The sequence below is a fragment of the Oncorhynchus masou genome, chromosome 1 (assembly GCF_036934945.1).
Source record: "Oncorhynchus masou masou isolate Uvic2021 chromosome 1, UVic_Omas_1.1, whole genome shotgun sequence".
In the NCBI taxonomy this organism is placed as follows: Eukaryota; Metazoa; Chordata; class Actinopteri; order Salmoniformes; family Salmonidae; genus Oncorhynchus; species Oncorhynchus masou.
The window spans coordinates 43,453,097-43,476,366 of NC_088212.1; the positions used below are offsets into that span (position 1 = coordinate 43,453,097).

The window sequence follows — 23,270 nt, forward strand, 5'->3', positions numbered from 1 at the left end:
TATTGGTGTCCATTTTCTGCACTGGTATTGACACTCAGAAGTACGTAGTAGTAATATGTGGAATGTGTTCTTGCTTTTCCCTATCCCATCTTTTCACATATCAGTGGTTACTTCAAGGTTGTCTGGAGACAGTGGGCTGAACATGTAGTATATGGTTGTAAGAGACCAGTACAGTATGCATACAATTCGACCATTCATTCCAATACAGTAGTTTAAATTATGTCAAAAGTATGATTATGAATAAGCTCACGTTTCCAAATTCTTCAGAAATAATCTGCACTACTTCCTAAGGAATTCTGAGATTTATGACACCTCACATCTTTCTTCATCATTTCTGTGTGACAGTGAAGGAAGGAATTAAGCATTATGAGAGTATTGGAACAAGGAGATCTCTTCATGAGTTGAGCTCTGTATTACGGCACACACTGAATGAAGGCTCCATCTATCCTCAGAGACGCAAAGCTTTTCTGACTCAAACCCATCATATCGCTCATTATGTTCTGCCCCAACGTTCCCATTAGCCAGGTTTGACATTATGTACCTCTGAGCAACTAAAGCAAATTAAGTCGACACACAGCAGGTTCGGGCTGCCATGCAGATGAGGGGCGTGCAATGACATTCTTGATTCGATTTGTCCACTTGAGAAGAGCGCAGGGTGCGGTTACCCTGGGCTCTATGTAGCAGAAACTGGAGGGCTTCTTCACGCTTGGGTTCAAAGAGAATATAGAGGATGTATCATAAATGGGAAACACATACATGTCAAATTGTTCTTGCGAATATATTGTGAAATAGACTTGTTCATCAAGGGTAGACATTTCTAAATAGTAAATATATGTTGCTGCCAGACTATTTAGACAGGCCTTACTATATTCAGTGAGGTTTATTTTTCAACCCTGGCAAAGTGTCAAATATGTCCACTGTTATGCATTAAAATAACTAATCCAGACAAGCGAGAAGTGAAAATCAATCGGTTAACAACTTGTCCTTTCCAAATGCTCTCCTCCAGAAGCGCTATTGTCGGGAAAGCGGAGTTGATCAATTCAGCACCACAGGTGTGGACAGTGCCACTAGCCTATACACGGACAGGCAAACGCAAGGCGTGTGGATGCAGTAGTGGAGAGCCAGACAGACATTGTTGTAGAATGGTACATGGGACTGATTATTGAATTAAGTTGAGTGGCTAGCTGGGCGCACCTTTATTTTAATGACTTCAAGAACTAATGGCTGAATACATCACTCGCCTGCCATGAGACCATCCTAAAAGCACAACTTTATCGAAAACACAACTCTATCGACATATCCTATGAAAAATGGGTTCCCTATCTATGTGTGCACGCCATTCAGGGGGTGTGGTGTGAACTCACTCGCTCCCGGTCACGCTGGTGTGTGTGTGTGGTAAGTGGAGCGAACGCAGCACAGAGAAAGCGCACTCAAAGCTCGCGCAGGCACCGGAAAGTGGGGATATAGTGCGCGGCGGCATGGCTTCGTCTCACGGGAAAAACGAACACCGGTTCGCCGACTGGATGGCGAATTTACCGGAGAGCATGCACAGCATCCCGCTTACCAACCTGGCCATTCCAGGTAAGAGTCACATCGTAGTTTGCACGGTTGCGTGTGGAAATGTTGGAAACCTTTTGTTGATCATGCAGTGAAATAATTTACTTCGATAGAAATCCAGATGTGTATGTTGTAGAACTGACGGCGAGTGACCTAGCCAGCCTACGTCTCGTCTCAGACGAAATATCGACACAGAATTATCATATTCCGTGCAAAGGCTGTTAATTCCAGCTAAAGTTTATGCTATTGCCTACCAGGGGTCATCAACAGGTGGCCTGCGGGCCAAAACTGGGCCACAAGTGATTTATTTTTTTTGTCCTGAAGTTTTTATTAAATAATAATAATAATGTAGGATTTAAAGTTTTGGGTAAAAAAAAACTAACATCACCAGGAATTCAGCAAAAATGTAGTTTAATTTAGGAAGTCTGTTCTCAACTATTCACACAAATATATATTTTTTTATATGCGTTCGTGTCTCAATGTAATCAAGGTGTGAAATTGTATTTTAAAATAACAATCATCTCTTCTTGGGCTTAGTTGTGGTCAATTTGCAGCGTACACGTTATTATAGTTATTTTCTTGTCACCCAACCATTCGCTCCAACATAAATCGGCCACTGGATGGATCTAGTTGCCTCTCTCTGGCCTATAGGCTACAGTAGTCTCTCGAGATGGCACCTGTTGCGGGAAGGCGAAACCTATGTGTAGGTGCAACACTAGTCCATTGCCCTATTCGGTAGCACAAAGGATCCATCATCAAAGAAATAAGCTACAGTTTAGCTGGTTCGGGCTCGATAGGCTATATGCCAAAAGCAGAGACGTGTCTCTAGGTCTCTATCGGCTTGATTTAATTCAAATCTCCTCGAGGGAAGGGCATGAATGATCTTATAAAAAGCTTGCAAATTGCTAATTCAAATGAATACACTAAAATGGCATTTACACAGATGGCCCATTGTGCTCCTTAAAATATGTTGTAATATATATATAAGTGAATCTAGTCACTTTTTTGGCAGGCTATGTGTTATCGATGTGATTGTTGGCGGTGCGTATTAGCCTAAATGGGGCATATAGTTCAGGGTTCATTGCATTGCAACCAGGACAGCCCATGTGCCTCTAATGAGCCTAACCCTCCGTCACATATTACAAGTGTGAATTGGATGGGTTTATTGTTTAACAATGATCTCTAAATCCCTATTCAAAGTGTTTAAAAGTTTAGACGGGCCGCTCAGGTCTGTGTTTGCAGACTCTCGACATCTATTCCCTCAATCAAAGACCTTATTTCCTTCCTTGAAGAAACCAGTGATATGACATGATGGAACGGGTCAAATCTCAATAGCAAAATGTGCATACAACCTGCCTAGTTCACATCAGATCCTCTGCGATCCCTTCTAGGAACAAAGGTTAGAAAAGTTGTATGTTGGCAGTGTTGGAACGGGCCATTGTCTTGGCATCAGCGTCTAAAAGTGGTACCAGCTGTTTGGAGGTTTCGGCCAATCATGCGGCAGGTCTCCTGAGACGTCAACTCTGATTGGAGGTCTGGAATAAGACCCGGTCGCTGGTTTCACTCTTGTGGAATGGCTAATTAACATCTGGCTAATTCTAGTGATTAGCTTCATTCACTGGCTACAGACATGCAGGCAGGTGGAGCACAAAGCTGTGTTTCTCAGATCTATCGTTGGAAACTCAAGAGGTGTGGCATGGCATACTCCACTGCTCTCAATGGGGAACACACACAATTCATTCATCTTCAGGGTATTTTGGGATGTGATTTTCGATTAAGCATCGACTGCGTGATATGAAAGACTGGGAAATGAAAATTACAGGATATCGCCATGGAGCCAAGAGGTCCAGTTAAGTCACACACAAACACCTGCATTTGCACCTGCCTTTCCCTTCTCATAGGACAGCTTGGAGAAGCAGCATGCTGACTATAACCCACTGTAATTAACCATGATTATTCCTAATGTGCCCAGTTGCTCCAAGCATCTTAAACTGGTGTGTAGCCTATTCACTCCATTTGGACACAGGCTACTGTAAAACTCTTCTGTCTCCTCCAATGTCCCTGAAACCAGAATCAGCCACATAAGCCATTCACTTATTGATTTCTCCTGGGTGTGTGTGTGTGCGTGTGCACGTGTGTGTGTTCCTTGCCAGAAGCCAATTTCCTCCTACAGTTTTTGGTGCCAAACCTGGCGGCTGCTGATTTGGTCGAGGATGTTTCGGGGAGGCAACAGCTATATGTGTTACTGCTGCAGGGTTAGAGCACTACAGCACAGGCTTCTCTTCTCAGCGAGAGAGAGTGAAGCGCTGAACCAGTTGAGAGGAACGAATGGGAGGATGAATGTGATCATTTCATCCACAAGTACAGTCCTCTTCGCCAGAGGATTATACTTCTAATTCGACATTTATAATGCCTGGGGATGGGGATCCATTGAAGTGTTTCTGCATTTAACAGAGGCGCTACGCTGTTACCCAACCCCAAAACTGCCTAGAGCACAATCAGACTGGCACCCAGCCTAGGATGTAGACTTTGCAATTCAAATTTTGTAAACACTGTGAGACAGTGGCCCGATTGCATTTCTGTATGGTGCTACAGTATTATGTGTTATCTGTATGTTGCTACAGTATTATGTGTTATCTGTATGGTGCTACAGTATTATGCGTTATCTGTATGGTGCTACAGTATTATGTGTTATCTGTATGGTGCTACAGTATTATGTGTTATCTGTATGGTGCTACAGTATTTTGTGTTATCTGTATGGTGCTACAGTATTTTGTGTTATCTGTATGGTGCTACAGTATTATGTGTTATCTGTATGGTGCTACAGTATTATGTGTTATCTGTATGGTGCTACAGTATTATGTGTTATCTGTATGGTGCTACAGTATTATGTGTTATCTGTATGGTGCTACAGTATTATGTGTTATCTGTATGGTGCTACAGTATCATGTGTTATCTGTATGGTGCTACAGTACTATGTATTAGTGCAGGTTGATCTAAGTGTTACTGTAAATGGATACCACATTGAATCTTAGCTGATTCCCTTGTCAACACAATCTGCAAAGAGTGAAGTGGCGATTCTGAACAGTTCTTTCACTTATAGTGTTGGGTAGGCCAGATGGAGTATAAAGTTGCCTCTAGTCTAGTAGACACTGAACTAAGGACAGTTTTTTGTATTTTCCCCCTCATGAAAAAGGTTACCTGTGGCTACAGTTGATTTGTCCCTGGAACAGTTCTTAACTCTCCCAGTGTCGCCACCTCGCCCTCCTTCTTCAGATGCAGACACACATACTCTCTCTCTCTCTCTCTCTCTCTCTCTCTCTCTCTCTCTCTCTCTCTCTCTCTCTCTCTCTCTCTCTCTCTCTCTCTCTCTCTCTCTCTCTCTCTCTCTCTCTCTCTCTCTCTCTCTCTCTCTCTCTCTCTCTCTCTCTCTCTCTCTCTCTCTCTCTCTCTCTCTCTCTCTCGAACAGCCTATGTAGACCATATATACACAAAGCTGTGTGCACTTTTCCCCCTTAGTCTTTCCATCCCTCATTCCCAGTGTTGCCCTCTGATCTCCTCACCTACAGGAGGTTAGGCTACCCAGGCATTAAATTGGGCTCTTACAGGTGACAGAGCTGCTCTCAAATAACCTAAACTCACGCTACTGTTCATCTGTGTATCCAGAGGTGGTGAAACTCATTTTCGCTCCAGATGAACGACGTCAACATTTGGCTAGCCCAGTATTATTCTTAGGGAGTTCCAAGAGTCCACGCGTTGGCTACTGCAGACATCAACCCTGCCCTGGTTGAACCCCATAGATGCACACGCCATACTGTGGTTGTTTTGTCATGTCAGCTGGTACAGGAAATGGATGCAGCTTGACATAATGAGAACGTCTGTGTGTTTGCCCTGCAGGTGACACTGGCCTCCCCCTGCTCTGACTCTTCTCTGACTCTAGTTCTGCTCCGTACAGCTGAGCCGGCGCCAGCCTCCACCCTGACCAACAGAGGTCATGAACATAAACTAGAGCAACAAATAGAACAGATAAGAGAAGGACAAGGTTGAGAGGTTCTAGAAGAAAATAGGAGACAGATGAACTACACAGGGCTGTGATGTCAGCATAAAACAGGCTTTCTGTATACTACTGAGTCAGTGTGTGTGTGTGTGTAGATAGTAAAACAAGGAAAATTCAAACAAATGGGGACATTTCACTGGTCCCCAAAAGGAAAAAGCCTATTTTAGGGTTAGAACTAAGGTTAGGGGTTAAGGTTATGATTAGGTTTAGGGTTAGGAAAAATAGGATTTTGAATGAGAATCAATTGTTTGGTCCCCACAAGGATAGTAAAATAAGCGTGTGTGTGTGTGTATTCAAGCTTTTTATCTAAAGTCATGACCTTGTTTGCATTATTCTACACCAACATCTTCTGCAGGAGCTCTTGGGACTATAAGGCTCTATCTGCATTTTTCTCAAAATGTTGTTATTGACATAGCCTTGTTATGTTCAATGTTCTTTACTTTTATAATACTATACCTCAATTCATACAATATAAAATTGCGAACACCATTCAAACCAATGAGGGCTCGGAACTTTAAAACCAATTATATCAGATTCATATTTTTGCAGATAGAACCTTGTAGTCCCAAGCTCTCTAAATGAGAAAGTCAATACTGTATGTTCATCAGATATGCAAGATGCAACTATTAGCTCTGCCACACAGACAGCTAGGCTACTTTTTCTGAGTGTTGCCAATGAGTGTAATACACACTTAGTAATACTGCACCTTGGAGAAGTGAATCGGCTTTCCAGCGACTAATGTCAAACAGGAAAGACTTGGAGGGAATGGGTAGCACACTTCAGGAGAATCTGAAGTGTATCGCCGGATGAAAGTCTTACTAGGCCAGGGGTGAACTGAAGCCATAGATCTTCTGGGGGTTTCTCGAAACCCACTGATACACGAGCAGGTCAGGCCTGGAATTCATTCTCAATCCACAGGTGGTTGTAACATGTCAAGTATTTTTTTCAAATGGGCAATCTATTTACCCCAGCCAGCTAGCCTGACCACCCATCCACATCGCTCCGGCCAAACGCCACGCCCGCTAGCTTGGAGCGATCGATGGAGCAGCAGAATTCAATTCAGCATGAGTCGTCACGGCAAGCAACCAGCCGGCCAGCCCCCTGAGACCAGTAAAAACAAAACCATTGAAGAACAGCATCCTCTGCTTCTGAAATGGGCCTTGGCACAGGATTATCTGTTAATCTGACAATCCATCTATCCATCCATTGCTTTATCCATCTATCCATTCATCCAGCCCTTTGTCCGTTCTCTCATCCACCACTTGAGCTCCAGGGGAGGGAGGATATACTGCCCTAAGAGGAACATAGACAGTGGGTATTGAGGAGATCTGAGGACATGAAATTGCACTGAAGTTAAATGTCAGCCTGTCATTTAGCATAGTTTTACTGAACAAGGCTATATTGATACCTCATTGTTGAATGCAGAACAAATCAGGTAGTCATGCTAGTACTCTGCTGGCAGTCAATTGAGTTTACAGAGGAAAGAAGTTTATCTTGTTGCCAAAAACAAAAATGTGCACACCAGTCTTTAGCTGCACACTGTGTCCACAATGACTCTTGTACCAAAGACGAGATAAGAGTAAGAACATGGGAGGAAAGAGATCATTTGATAGAGGGAATGGATAGGAGGGCAGAAGAGAGAGGTTGATGAGGGACCTACTGTGGGAAGCGAGGGCGAATGGGTTTGAGAGAGACTGGCAAAAAGGAGGGAGAGGTAGGAAAGAGATGGATAGAGAGAGAGGGTCAGACAGAAGCAAAGGGATGGAAGCAAATAGGAAAATAAAGAAGAACGGAGTAGAGAAAGTGAGGGGAAGCAGGCTCCTCTCCTGTGCCCTGAGGGGAGTTAGTGAAAAAGTGAGCGGACCGAGCAGTAATTGTATATGATGAAACAAGAGTATTAGCAAATATTTGTATTATTACATTGACAAGCTAGTAGACGGAGCTCTCTAACAATGGAAATTCATGTCCTCATCGATGGAAGGCAGGTGGGAGGAGGCAAGACCAGGAGGGACCATTCCAGCCAATAAGAGGGCAGATTGTAAGGGGTGGCGGCAGACAAGTCAGAGGCAGGAGAGCAAAAACTGTTTCCAACGGCACAGCTTAATAATAAAATCCCACCGGAAAACAGAACAATCAATAAATGGGCACATAACGCGACGCACACCAGACATAACGTGCACAAGCACTTACAACAAACAATACCAGACAAGGACATGGGGGGGAACAGAGGGTTAAATACACAACATGTAATTGATGGAATTGAAACCACGTGTGTGGGAAGACAAGACAAAACAAATGGAAAGGTGGATCGGCGATGGCTAGAAGACCGGTGACGTCGACCGCCGAACGTCACCCGAACAAGGAGAGGGCCCGACCTCGGAGGAAGTCGTGACACATAGTGAACAACAGGCACAACGCTGATGTAAAGTCAATTTTTTTCCAAGGTTGCCGAAGCGCCACGTGAGTCCACGTATATCAGTCCATTCACAACAACCTAAACAATACAAACCTTTTATTTGATCAAATAAGCCTCACGTAGCATATTAGCAATTACATTTTTTGTTGGCCAAATTCGACACTCATTGCCCTCCACACAAAAATTCCTCATTTTGTAGTCTTATTTTCGTGGACAGATTTTGGGTGATTTTAGAGCCTTTAATGTCCTACAATGAAAATGATATAATAAACAAAAACACAAATCACCTATTGGGGAACCCTGCAGTAGAGTATTGCAATATTATTTTTCATGATTTTATATCAACACTGTGACTCAAAAACATATATACGGTGCATTCGGAAAGTATTCAGACCCCTTGACATTTTCCACATTTTGTTACGTTACAGCCATATTCTAAAATTGATTAAATACAATATTTCCTCCTCAATCTACACACAATTTAGAATTGAGGTATTTAGAAATGGTTGAACATTGAGCTCAGGTGCATCCTGTTTCCATTTATCATCCTTGAGATGTTATTACAACTTGATTGGAGTTCACCTGAGGTAAATACAAATGTTTGGACATGATTTGGAAAGGCTCTCACCTGTCTATATAAGGTGACAGTGCATGTCAGAGCAAAAACAAAGCCATGAGGTCGAAGGAATTGTCCGTTGAGATCCGTGACAGGAATGTGTTGAGGCAGGGAGTGGGAGACTAGTCAGGATCGAGGGAAAGATGAAGGGAGCAAAATACAAAGAGATCCTTAATCAAAACCTGGTCCAGAGCGATCAGGACCTCGGACCGGGGCGAAGGTTCACCTTCCAACAGGACAACGACACTAAGCACACAGCCAAGACAACGCAATAGTGGATTCGGGTCAATTCTCTGAATGTTCTTGAGTGGCCCAGCCAGAGCCCAGACTTGAACCCGATCGAACATCTCTGTAGAGACCTGAAAATAGCTGTGCCGTTACACTTCCCGTCCAACCTGACAGATCTTGAGAGGATCTGCAGAAAGTAATGGGAGAAACTCCCCAAATGCAGGTGTGCCAAGTTTGTAGCGTCATACCCAAGAAGACTAGAATTTGTAATTGCTGTCAAAGGTGCTTCAACAAAGTAAAGTAAAGGGTCTGAATACTTATGTAAATGTAATAGTTCCGTTTTTTATTTTTAATAAATTTGTAAAAATTTCTAAAAACCTGTTTTTGAAGTGTCATTATTGCGTGTAGATTGGGGGGGGGGGGACAATTGAATCCATTTTAGAATAAGGCTGTAATGTAACAATGTGGAAAAAATTAAGGGGTCTGAATACTTTCTGAATGCACTGTATGTATATTTATGTACACTCAGTGTACAAAACATTAGGAACACCTTCCTAATATAACAGTAACACCCCCTTTTGGCCTCAGGACAGCATTCATTCGTCAGACTACAAGGTGTGCAAAGCATTCCACAGGGATATTTGTCCACTATGTTATAAATGGCGCCGGAAGAAATGGCAGCAGTGTTACGGGCACCCAGCCAATTGTGCTATTATGTGTTTTTTCCGCATTATTTGTAACTTATTTTGTACATAATGTCTCTGCAACCATATCTTATGGCAACAAAGAGCTTCTGGATATCGGGACAGTGATCACTCATCTCGGATTAGACAAAGATTTTTTATACAACAAGGAGGACGCACAGGACATTCTCCAAACACCCCACAGGGCCGACATCCCCGTTATTTGCAAGAGGAAGTGACGCAGGTACAGAGGACAAAGGGCCAAATGCCTTGTCAGGACCCGGAGAAGGCGAGTGGTGAAGCTGCCATTACCGTCAATACTACTCGCCAACGTGCAATCATTGGACAATAAATTAGACGAGGTGCGATCACGAATATCCTACCAATGTGACATCAAAAACTGTAATATCCTATGTTTCACGGAATCGTGGCTGAATGACGACATGGATACTCAGCTAGCGGATATACGCTACACCGGCAAGATAGAACAACACACTCCGGTAAGACGAGGGAGGGCGGTGGTCTGTGCATATTTTTAAACAACAGCTGGTGCACAAACTCTAAGGAAGTCTCTAGATTTTGCTCACCTGAAGTAGAGTATATTTTGATAAATTGCAGGCCAGACCACTGGCCTAGAGAGTTTTCAGACATATATTTTGTGGCTGTTTATTTACCACCACAGACAGATGCTGGCACTAAGACCGCACTCAGTCAGATGTATAAGGAAATAAGCAAACAGGAAACCACTCACCCAGGGTAGCCTAGTGGTTAGAGTATTGGTGCTCCTAGTGGTTACAAATCGGAACAGACTTTAATGCTTAACTGGGAAACCTAAATCAGTTCTACCAAATCTTTGTCAACATGTTAAATGTAGATCACCTGTACTCCACACACACAGATGCGTACAAAGCTCTCCCTCGCCCTCCAATTGGTAAACCAACTCTATCCTCCTGATTCCTGCTTACAAGCAGAAATTAAAGCAGGAAGCACCAGTGACTCGATCTATAAAAAAAGTGGTCTGATGAAGCAGATGCTAAACTACAGCACTGTTTTGCTATCACAGACTGGAACATGTTCCGGGATTCTTCCGATGGCATTGAGGAATGCACCACATCAGTCACTGGCTTTATCAATAAGTGCATCTAGGACGTCATCCCCACAGTGACTGTACGTACATATCCCAACCAGAAGCCATGGATTACAGGCAACATTCGCACTGAGAAAAAGGGTAGAGCTGCCGCTTTCAAGGTGCGGGACTCTAACCCGGAAGCTTACAAGATATCCTGCTATGCCCTGAGACGAACCATCAAACTGGCAAAGCGTCAATACAGAGTTAAGAGCTAAGATTGAATCATACTACACCGGCTCCGACACTCGTCTTACGTGTCAGGGCTTGCAAACTATTACAAACTGCAAAGGGAAGCACAGCCGCGAGCTGCCCAGTGACACAAGCCTACCAGACGAGTGAAATCACTTCTATGCTCGCTTCGAGGCAAGCAACACTGAGGCATGCATGAGAGCATCAGCTGTTCCAGACGACTGTGTGATCACGCTCTCCGTAGCCGGCATGAGTAAGACCTTTAAACAGGTCAACATGTACAAGGCTGCGTGGCCAGATGGATTACCAGGACGTGTGCTCCGGGCATGTGCTGACCATCTGGTAGGTGTCTTCACTGACATTTTCAAAATGTTTCGGATTGAGTCTGTAATACCAACATGTTTCAAGCAGACCACCATAGTCCCTGTGCCCAAGAACACAAAGGCAACCTGCCTAAATGACTACAGATCCGTGAAGTGCTTTGAAAGGTTGGTAATGGCTCACATCAACACCATTATCCCAGAAACCCTAGACCCACTCCAATTTGCATACTGCCCAAACAGATCCACAGATGATGCAATCTCTATTGCACTCCACACTGCCCTTTCCCTCCTGGACAAAAGGAACACTTATGTGAGATTGCTATTCATTGACTACAGCTCAGCGTTCAATACCATAGTACCCTCAAAGTTCATCACTAAGCTAAGGATCCTGGGACGAAACAGCCCCCTCTGCAACTGGATACTGGACTTCTTGACGGGCCGCCCCCAGGTGATGAGGGTAAGCAGCAACACATCTGCCACATCTGCCATCCTCAGCACTGGAACTCCCCAGGGGTGCGTGCTCAGTCCCCTCCTGTACTCCCTGTTCACCCACGACTGCATGGCCAGGCACGACTCCAACACCATCATTAAGTTTGCAGATGACACAACAGTGGTAGGCCTGATCACCGGCAACAACGAGACAGCCCATAGGGAGGAGATCAGAGACCTGGCCGTGTGGTGCCAGAATAACAACCTATCCCTCAACATAACCAAGACTAAGGAGATGATTGAAGACTAAAGGAAAAGGAGGACTGAGCACGCCCCCATTCACATCGACGGGGCTGGAGTGGAGCAGGTTGAGAGCTTCAAGTTCCTTGGTGTCCACATCAACAACAAACTAGAATGGTCCAAACACACCAAGATAGTCGTGAAGAGGGCACAACAAAACCTATTCCCCCTAAGGAAACTAAAAAGATTTGGCATGGGTCCTGAGATCCTCTAAAGGTTCTACAGCTGCAACATCGAGAGCATCTTGACTGGTTGCATCACTGCCTGACACGGCAATTGTTCGGCCTCTGACCGCAAGGCACTACAGAGGGTAGTGCGTACGGCCCAGTACATCACTGGGGCTAAGCTGCCTGCCATCCAGGACCTCTACACCAGGCGGTGTCAGAGGAAGGCCCTAGAAATTGTCAAAGACCCCAACCACCACAGTCATAGACTGTTCTCTCTACTATCGCATGGCAAGCGGTACCGGAGTGCCAAGTCTCTGACAAAAAGGCTCCTCAACAGTTTTTACCCCCAAGCCATAAGATTCCTGAACAGGTAATCAAATGGCTACCCAGACTATTTGCATTGTGTGCCTCCCCCCAACGCCGCTTCCTACGCTGCTGCTCTGTTTATCATATATGCATAGTCATTTTAACTGTACATTCAGGAACATGCTACCCCAATTGGGCTGACCAACCAGTGCTCCCGCCCATTGGCTAACCGGGCTATCTGCATTGTGTCCCGCCACCCACCACCCGCCAACCCCTCTTTTACGCTACTGCTTCTCTCTGTTCATCGTATATGCATAGTCACTTTAACCATATCTACATGTACATACTACCTCAATCAGCCTGACTAACCGATGTCCGTATGTAGGCTCGCTGCTTTTATAGCCTAGCTACTGTATATAGCCTGTCTTTTTACTGTTGTTTTATTTATTTACTTACCTATTGTTCACCTAATACCTTTTTTGCACTATTGGTTAGAGCCTGTAAGTAAGCATTTCACTGTAAGGTCTACCTACACCTGTTGTATTCGGCGCACGTGACAAATAAACTTTGGTTTGATTTGATGTTGACTCCATCGCTTCTCACAGTTGTATCAAGTTGTCAGGATGTCCTTTTGGTGGTGGATCATTCTTGTTACACATTGGAAACTGTTGAGTGTGAAAAACCTAGCAGCCTTGCATTTCTTGACACACTCAAACTGGTGCGCCTGGCACATACTACCATTCACCCGTTCAAAGGCACTTAAATCTGTTGTCTTGCCCATGGCACATATACACAATCCATGTCTCAGTTGTCTGAAGGCTTGAAAATCTTTCTTTAACCAGTCCTTCATCTACACCGGTGTTTCCCATACTCGGTCCTCAGGACCTCAAGAGGTGCACGTTTAGTTTTTTGCCCGAACACTACACAGCTGATTCAAATTATTAAAGCTTGATGATTAGTTGACTCTTTTAATCAGGTGTGTAGTGCTAGGGCAAAACAACAAAATGTGCAGCCTTGGAGTCCAGGGGACCGAATTTTGAAAACCCTGAGCTACTCTGATTGAATTGTATTTAACATCAATAAGGGATCATAGCTTTCACCTGGATTCACCTGGTCAGTCTATGTCATGGAAAGAGCAGGTGTTCCTAATGTAGTTTAAATTTTTTTAAATGCTGGGTAGTTAACGTTAGTCAGCACTATAGTTGGCTGTACCTGCTCCAAAATTCTGGTATTTTTTATCCTATAGCTTGTTCTTCATCTTCTTTTTTATGTTTTAAATGTTGAGCCAACATGTTTTGGACACTTATCTCAAACTTGTTTTCTTAGGGCTCTCTCTTGTCCCTCTTCAGTAGACATAGTAAGCAATAAAATCGCAATGAATATAGAATCGTGATACATATAGAATCGCAAAACATATCGTATCGGCACCTAAGCATTGTGATAATATCGTACCGTGAGGTCCCTGGCAATTCCCTGCCCTACTCTCTAACGGACCTGTCCTCTGTGTCCATTCCTCCAGCTCCCAATGGTCTTTGACATCCTGTGGATGTAGTACGCAGGGGCGCAACTTTCACTGGGGATGGGGGGGGACATGCCTCCCCACATTCTGAAATGGCATTTTTGCCTCCCCCCAGGTTTATCATTGGAATGTGATACAAAACGAGGCACCGGTGTACTTTAGGACCATGCGGATCCCTCCGAGCGCTCAGGTAGGCTGCTGGTAAGCATCTGTATCAGATGGATGCAGATGTCAGTATATCATACCACCCTTTAACGAAAACATGAACGTAAACCATAAGAAATATACGTTTTCAATTACACTTTACACTTTAACATGGCACTTTATTTGATATTGTTCCGTCTGTTTAAAACAGGTACAACTACTGACTTTAAACTTGTTGCAAACATCTGGTAGATCTGGCCCTATCAGGGGGAAAGACAGAGCAATGACATGCAACAAAAACAACAACAAATCTCTGTTACTAATCTCCTTCATTAAGCCATTAAGTAGTGAGAGCGAGGGATTTGTTTGTTTATTTGTGTAATTGCCTCATCCCTAATGCATCCCTCTAGTGCTGTAAACAGAGGACTGTCAAAGTCATTTATTGTCATCTTCAAGGTTACACTTTTTTTGGTGTTACAGATGAACTAGCTAAATAAAACACAACCAGAGGCCATAGGGCAGGGTTACCCAAATGGCGGCCTGTGGGCCCACTTTTTTAAATAATATATTTTTAAATAATATTTTTGTTGTTGGACATAAGACTGTAAAAACACCAGCAAATCAGAAAAGTGATTTTGGAAATATGTTCAAAAGTATTCCCATGCACAACAGAGAGATATGTGATCGTTTACAAATGTAAGCAAGGTTTGAAATGATTATGTTTTGGTCAAATATTACATCTGTTACTTCTGTGCAGTCTAAAAATGATTTGTAGTTATGTTCTGGCCCCTGACCATCCGCTCAAGAAAAAAAAATCGGCCCGAAACCGGATCTAGTTGATGATCCCAGCCAGGGCATGATGACCTCCGTCTTCTGTTTAACTAATGAGACTAGTGTTGATATTCGACCTGGACATTTTTACCATCAGCTTACAAGAGTGGTGAGCAGGTGGAGAGGCAGGGAATCCATTTTGTTTCATGAGATGAAGAGCGGTCATATTTAGAGCAAGTCTCTCCACCAATGCTCAATGGTCTTCGTCACCCCCATTTGATTTTTTGATTAATGTGATTCATTTAATTCTAATATGACATACAGCTAGTCTGACCTTCTAGGCTTAATGAAAAGCATGTTGTTCATTACACATTTGATTTCCACAGCCTTAAATTGATTAATGGATTCATTTTGATGGATTGCTTTTCTCTCTCGTTATCATCACACAGTACCCGAGAGTCGAGAGATAAACGCAGCTGTAATTTCCAGTGTGTTGATAAGCCATCGTCTCTCACGTAGCTTCTCCCTCCCCCAGGATGTGTTACTGAATTCATTGGTCATACAAGGTAGAGCTGACATTTCATATCGGAGTGATGAATGGTAACTTGGGGTTACAGAAGCGATGTGTCGGTGCCATTTTGTTTTGCACACCTTTTTAAACTACATGCGCCATCTGTGATTACTGACTCACTCCATAACATACCTTTTGATAAGCCAATAGGAATGTTGCCAGAACATCTCTATAAAAGCTCTAGGTGTATTTGACACACAGGAGGTTGGTGGCACCTGAATTGGGGAGGACCGGCTCATGGTAATGGCTGGAACGGAATGAGTGTAAAGATGTCAAATACATCAAACACATGGTTTCCAAAGTGTCTTTTTATGTTTGGAGCTGAGCTCACATTGTTGTACCGAATCATTTCTCCATTGGACCAACAGATGAATATTGTCAGGACATTTCTATAGATGTTACAGGTGTATTTGTACAGAAACATAAAAGGACGCTTTGCCAAAAAGGCATACTGCTGTCTCTATTATACTCCAAGGCCTTGTGTTGGAGCAGAGAACATTGCTTTATGTGAGTCTTAGAAGGATGCTGACTGTATGGTTGATGTGCAGTCAAGCGAGTGTCCGTGTCTGTCGGTCTGTGTAGGGTGAAGGTTTCTCTCTGTGTTCTGTGACCGTGCTGTTGTGTTTGCTGCGTAGCCCCTGGGAGTTATTGTTGTGTGTTCCTTTTGACTCACCGCTGATGTCCTATAGGGGCCAGCGTACGTTGGCCAAAGAGTTGTTGTTATGCTAGCTCACGAACGTGAGGACGTTAGAGTTGTAGCTAATAAACCTGAGCCATTTATAAACAACTATGTCTTGTTCTTCCTACATAACATTGCTGATGATAACACATGCAGTTTGTTTGCCTGTGGAGAGGTTGTTGTCATCTTCACTGAGTGAAACTGAGTGAAGCTCAGCGAAGTTCAAGCTACAGTGATTGTCTCAGTTGTGTTTATGGAAACTCTTTATGGCTTTGTAACCGTATGGAAGAAGTGTAGTGTGGTCAGCCCTGTAGTGTGGGTTTGCCCTGTAGTGTGGGTTTGTCCTGTAGTGTGGGTTTGCCCTGTAGTGTGGGTTTGCCCCTGTAGTGTGGGTTTGCCCTGTAGTGTGGGTTTGACCTGTAATGTGGGTTTGCCCTGTAGTGTGGGTTTGCCCTGTAGTGTGGGTTTTCCCTGTAGTGTGGGTTTTCCCTGTAGTGTGGGTTTTCCCTGTAGTGGGAAAGGAGAGGAGAGGGAAGGGAGATGAGAGGAAAGGGGGAAAGGGAGAGGAAAGGAAGAGGAGAGAGAGGTGAAGGAGAGGGAGAGGAGAGGGAAAGGGAGGGAGGGAGGGAGAGGGAGGGGATGGAGAGGCGGGCGAGACAAGAGGAGAAGAGGGGGAGACAGAGAGGAGAGCGTCTCAGGGCTGACTATAATTAGAGAGTTGACTTCTCTGTTTAGACAAGAGGACAGGGGGAGAGGGCACTACTCACTCCTCTCAACCCACTGGCATTGTTCTATTATCACTGAGATACTGTTCTTCACTTTGTCAAGTCAAGTCACAACTGTCCCCACACACACACACACACACACACACACACACACACACACACACACACACACACACACACACACACACACACACACACACACACACACAAATGCTAACACACGTTTTCCTCCGCTCAGCCATAACCCATACCCTATATTGTGTTGCCTGCCTGCCTGCCTCCGGAGGAGGACCTGCTCCTCTCCCCCGTTGGCCACCTCCTCCCTCTGCTCAAGTCATGTGGCTCCCTCTTGACTGCCACTCCATCTGTTGGAGGATTGAAAAAAGAAAATGTCCAACTGTGGCTGAACATTGTAGCCCAGGCCTTCGCTGTCATATAGCTGTTTTACTTGATTCTTGTTTGTTTTGAGATTCTTTATGTAATTAAAAGCGTTATATAATAATAATCATAATAATTCTATTCCCCCCAGGTTCCCATGACTCCTTCAGTTTCTACATAGACGAGTCCTCTCCGGTGGGTCCTGAGCAGACTGACGCTGTCCAAAACTTTGTGTCGGTCTTTGGCACGGTGGCCAAAAAGCTGATGCGTAAATGGCTGGCCACTCAGACTATGAACTTCTCCAGCCAGCTGGAGGCCGGCGTCCGCTTCTTTGACCTGCGCATTTCCACCAAGCCCCGGGACCCAGACAACGAACTCTTCTTCGCTCATGGCCTCTTCAGCGCCACGGTGAATATAATTACTCCCTACAACTCTATTTTCTCCTACAGAACCTCAGGTGTTTTTCCTGACCACCTGACCTGACCAGAAAGAAAACTCTGGACCATAGTTATTTTCTATACAGTTCAAGAGGTCAGGGAAAACTCTGGACCTTATTCAGTGGGTACTGGCCTGACACCATATTTGCTCCCTTGTGGGGTGTGTGTTGTGCTTCCAGGTGAGAGAAGGTCTGGAGCAGATCAGCTCCTTCCTGTCGGCCCATGCCAGAGAGGTTGTGTTCTTGGACTTTAACCACTTCTACGGGGTTCAGAACCTGCACCATGAGAAGCTGGTCTCAATGCTGAGAGACGTGTTCGGGGAGAAACTCGCCCCCGTCGTCTTCGCTCAGGAGGTAAGATACTCTACTGTACAAACAAATTAAACACCTTCAATCTCCGTGCTCCCTCAAGAGCATATGGTGATCACCTTGGCCCTGGAGGTTCCTAAAGACAAAACCCCTCCCTACACTCCTCCCTCCCTCTAGGTGAGTCTCCAGTACCTGTGGGAGAAAGAGTACCAGGTATTGGTGTTCTACCACAGTCCTATGGCCCTGGAAGTGCCATTTCTATGGCCTGGTCAGATGATGCCTGCTCCCTGGGCCAACACCACTGACCCTGAAAAGCTGATCCAGTTCCTCCAGGCCTCTGTGGCTGACCGCAGGTCTGTATGGCCCTCTATCTTTCTCCTATCTGTCTATTCCTGGACAGTGTGTTAAACCTTTGGGGAAAGCACTTCCAGATAGATGTAGGCTCTTAATTTGATCGCCCTGTTGCACGAGAACATTCCTGCAATGCAGGACATTTTAAACTTGTAGTGTGTTTGAGGTTTGAAAAGGCTTCTGAAATTTCTGACTTTGCCCTTACTAAAAATGTATCAACCCTTACAAAAATGATTATAGTCCACATTATAATTCACATTTCCTGTTGCTGCAGGATGATGTTCCTGATGTAGAAAGCTGGCTCCATTTAAGATCCTACTTTCATCTTTAATTGTGCCTGTATAGTAAAGTTTGATGTGATTTGTGTAATGGCAGGAGGAAGGGAACATTCTTTGTCTCCCAAGTGGTCCTCACACCTAAGGCCAGCACCGTCATGAAAGGAGTAGCCAGCGGACTGAGGGAGACCATTACAGAGAGGTGAGCTGGTTTGTTTCTCTCTGTATGTATGTATGTATGTATGTATGTATGTATGTATGTATGTATGTATGTATGTATGTATGTATGTATGTATGTAATGTAATGTAATGTAATGTAATGTATATGATGTAATGTAATGTATGTATGAATACAGTTGAAGTTGGAAGTTTACATACACTTAGGTTGGTGTCATTAAAACAAATTTTTCAACCACTCCACAAATTTCTTGTTAAAAAACTATAGTTTTGGCAAGTCGGTTAGGACAGCTAATTTGTTTTCCAAAAATTGTTAACAGACAGATTATTTCTTACACCATCCCAACCGTGAAGCATGGGGGTGGCAGCATCATGCTGTGGGGGTGCTTTGCTACAGGAGGGACTGGTGCACTTCACAAAATAGATGGCATCATGAGGAATGAAAAATTATGTGAATATATTGAAGCAACATCTCCAGACATCAGTCAGGAAGTTAAAGCTTGGTCGCAAATGGGTCTTCCAAATGAAAAATGACCCCAAGCATACTTCCAAAGTTGTGGCAGAATGTCTTAAGGACAACAAAGTCAAGGTATTGGAGTGGCCATCACAAAGCCCTGACCTCAATCCCAAATGAAAAACCTGGGCAGAACTGAAAAAGCGTGTGTGAGCAAGGAGGCCTATAAACCTGACCCAGTTACACCAGCTCTGTCAGGAGAAATGTGCCAAAATTCACCCAATTTATTGTGGGAAGCTTGTGGAAGGCTACCCGAAACGTTTGACCCAAGTTAAACAATTTCAAGGCAATGCCACCAAATACTAATTGAGTAATTGAGTGGATGTACACTTCTGACCCACTGGGAATGTGATGAAAGAAATAAAAGCTGAAATAAATCATTCTCTCTACTATTATTCTGACATTTCACATTCTTAAAATAAAGTGGTGATCCTAACTGGCTGAAGACAGGGAATTTTTACTGGGATTAAATGTCAGGAATGGTGTTTTAAATGTATTTGGCTAAGGTGTATGTAAACTTCCGACTTCAACTGTATGTATGTATGTGGTGTGTGTGTTTATTTTTTATTTTACCTTTATTTAACTAGGCAAGTCAGTTAAGAACAAATTCTTATTTTCAATGATGGCCTAGGAACAGTGGGTTAACTGCCTGTTCAGGGGCAGAACGACAGATTTGTACCTTGTCAGCTCGGGGGTTTGAACTTGTAACCTTCCGGTTACTAGTCCACCGCTCTAACCACTAGGCTACCCTGCCGCCCCGTGTGTGTGTGTGTGCGTGTGTGTGCGTGCGTGCGCGTGTGCGTGTGCGTGCGCGTGCGGTTATAAAGGACATTTGTGAGTTATTTCATGTTCAATGTGGGAGAGAAATTGAGACGAGAAACAACACACACACACTATGAGTCACTGTGGCAAATATATATATATATATATATGTATCTTCAGGAATATGACACCGGCCTCACTTGCTCCGTGATGACAACACTGTAGGGATACTGAGTTTTTCGACCTATTTCTATCGTCTCTTTTTTTTCTCTATATATCCTTTTTTTCTCTCAAATTCTTCCCATTTCATTGCTTGGAGATGAAATATTAAATATTGCATTCAATAACTGTGCTGATTGTTTAATATAATATTTTTCATAAATTGTGGACTAATTCCAATTGATCTCAAGAAGAACATTGGGTTTACTGTCAATTGAACAATGTGCATTCAAATCCAGGACTGTAGCATTGTAACGAGTCAGACAGAGCTTTGTCACAGCAGACACCAGCTATAATCTTAATCTGATCACCCTGTTGCAGGAGAACTTTCCTGCAGTGGCAGAAAAGTACAACTTGATTTGTATTTGAGGTTTAAAAAGGCTTGTGAAGTTTGTAATTTTCACTTTTCCCCTACAAATATTTCCATAAATTGTAATCCACATAACAATTCACATTTCCTGTTGCTGCTGGATAGTTGTCCTGCTGAAGCAAACTGGCTCAAATTAAGATCCTACATCTGTACAGAGTATATAATAATATCTCGCCCCCCACATGATTGCACCCAGCAGTCTGTCAGACAGCGCAGACAGCCCTTATCATGCTGACTCATACTGGCCCTTAACCGGTCTAGCTGCTCACCAGCCAGCTCACTGTTACACCAACCAACTGTGAATCATCAAACAGTACATACCTCTCTCTATCTCGCTCTGTCACTCTCTCTCGCTCTCTTTCCTTTTGCTTAACCCCATCCTATTCACTGACTATGCATAACACCTTGAGTGCACAAAAGACAAAACTACAGAGATGCAACTGTGTGTGTGTGTGTGTGTGTACATGGTTTCACATCCACATGGACTCCCCTGCAGGGCTCTTCCGAGTATGATGCTGTGGATTCGGGCCCAGAGGCCAGGAGAGAGCGGCATCAACATCATCACAGCTGACTTTGTGGAGCTGGGAGACTTCATCAGCGCTGTCATCACGCTCAACTATCATATGGATGATGAGGAGGAAAATGCCACCTGAGACTGAAAGACAGGGGGTGCCAAAGAGTTAAGTCCTCAGCTCAGTCTCACTTTCTCTTTGGTGTTCATTTTCAGGAGAGGCGTTCCTCTGACTTATTGTATAGGGCTATCAGAGTTTACAGAGGAAGAGAGAGAGAGACGAGGGAGAAGGAGACGTTAAGATAGGAGGAGAAAGGAAGGTGGAGGTGGAGATAGGGAGGATGGACTTTGGTGCTCGTTTAGAGCGCCGAAAGTGAATGAGAAATGTTTGGTTTTATCTGTTTTGGGGGTCAAAAGGGCAATTGGTTTTTAACGACGCTTCGCTTGGCTTCGCTTCAAATCTGCTGTAACGATAACTGTTTCTATCCTCCAATCACACAAGCTCGTGTTTCTGGCATTTCCATCTCTTGTGAGGCTTAGGCTAGCTTATTAGCATATTCTACAGACATAAATGTTGTTCGTATTTTAGTGACAGTGATGGCCAACCTACATCAAAACTCATTTTCATTGGTGCCAGTAATACATCTGATTGCCGTCAACCTGATTAACATGTCAACTACTCACACATGGCTGTAGAATTTACTTTATGATGGATGGATGGATGGATGGATTGGTTGATTAATGGATGGAGCTTCCCAAATAGTTATTATAGTTTTTCGATCTCTTTCTACATTTATTGATTATTTTGTCTCTGTATCAGTCCTGTCACCACAATGCGTAAATTGATAACTTCTCCTTGCAGTACATTGATTTAGCTCCTAGACCACCTGTAACAGCACTTTCCCTATGTGACAGATTGCCAGACCGATTGATATTTGTGTGTCTTTTGATTGATTGCCTCTCCCGAGTGCCCTCTGTAGCGTATTGTAGATCAGTGTTTCCCAACCCTGGTCCTCAAGCTCCCCCAACAGTACACATTTGTATTGTAACCCTGGACAAGCACACCTGATTCAACTTGTCAACTAATCATCAAGTCCTCAATGAGTTGAATGAGGTGTGTTTGTCAAGGGCTACAACAAAACTGTGAACTGTTGGGGGTACTTGAGGACCAGGGTTGGGAAACACTTTTGTAGATGACCATAAAACAGGTTTAATTTCATGTTTCTCGTAATGGGCTTGATATCATTCTAATCTCATGTAGGTGTCTGTTGTACTGAAATATTCACCACAAGATTAGATTTTTTTTTTAAATCATTGAACTTTTCTTCTGTTCATTTACTTGTATAGAATATAATAGAATAGCTATCTGTTGCTTCACTATTACTCATGTGTTTGCCTGCTTAATTACATTCAGTCTAGGAGAAAGATGTTTCCCTTGCTTTACTCTGCACCTATTCAGGACAAACTGTAAATGCTAAACTAGGAAGAAAAGTAATATTTGAAGTGGCACTTGTGGCGTAGTGAAGACTACAATACGTGTCACATTTCCTTTGCTAAAATATGTTTAGCACATTATGCAAGAACTTCGCATATATATCAAAAGCTTTGCCTCATTTCCCCCCCAAAAAAATGTTACGATTATTAGTGCATCTTTTACAGAGAATGTATTCTGATAAATTGTTATGTAAACTAATATGTTTATTGTGAACCAAAAGAAGGAGGAAATGTTACATTTTGAATATGTGAATGTGAGTCCTGTATGAAATTGTGCCATTTCCAACTTTTTTCAGTATGTGTGTGTGTGTTTTTATGTAAGAGAGGGACAGACACAGGCAGACAGGCAGACAGGCAGACAGGCAGACAGACAGGCAGACAGACAGACAGACAGACAGACAGACAGACAGACAGACAGACAGACAGACAGACAGACAGACAGACAGACAGACAGACAGACAGACAGACAGAGAGTAAGGATTTAATTGAGTGTTTGTATGTTTTGTGTGTTTTGTTCAGAGGTATGAACATTTTCAAACAATTTGTATGTGTTAATGACTTCATCCTTATCACTTAATCTTAAGATATATTTTATATCATGTGAAAAGTTTGTATATAAAGTGCAATGGATTTACTGCCATGTAATTGTAAATGAAAATGAATGC

At 43.5% G+C, this 23,270-nt stretch overlaps 1 protein-coding gene across 1 annotated transcript; it reads left to right on the top strand.

Moving 5' to 3' along the window:
• The first annotated feature begins 1,126 nt into the window (after positions 1 to 1,126).
• On the top strand, positions 1,127 to 22,728 carry plcxd3 (phosphatidylinositol-specific phospholipase C, X domain containing 3). Its single transcript, XM_064972623.1, has 6 exons — positions 1,127 to 1,581; positions 17,339 to 17,595; positions 17,804 to 17,977; positions 18,110 to 18,285; positions 18,659 to 18,760; positions 21,097 to 22,728. The coding sequence occupies exons 1-6, from the start codon at positions 1,479 to 1,481 to the stop codon at positions 21,251 to 21,253; spliced, it is 969 nt and encodes a 322-aa protein (XP_064828695.1). The 5' UTR covers positions 1,127 to 1,478; the 3' UTR covers positions 21,254 to 22,728.
• Positions 22,729 to 23,270: the final 542 nt, after the last annotated feature.

What these genes read in the sequence shown, in the direction of transcription:
- plcxd3 (XM_064972623.1), top strand. Translation starts at nt 1,479, where the DNA reads ATGGCTTCGTCTCACGGGAAAAACGAACACCGGTTCGCCGACTGGATG. An exon ending in TACCAACCTGGCCATTCCAG is followed by an intron (nt 1,582 to 17,338) that starts GTAAGAGTCACA and finishes TATTCCCCCCAG; the next exon opens with GTTCCCATGACTCCTTCAGT. An exon ending in AGGGAGACCATTACAGAGAG is followed by an intron (nt 18,761 to 21,096) that starts GTGAGCTGGTTT and finishes ACTCCCCTGCAG; the next exon opens with GGCTCTTCCGAGTATGATGC.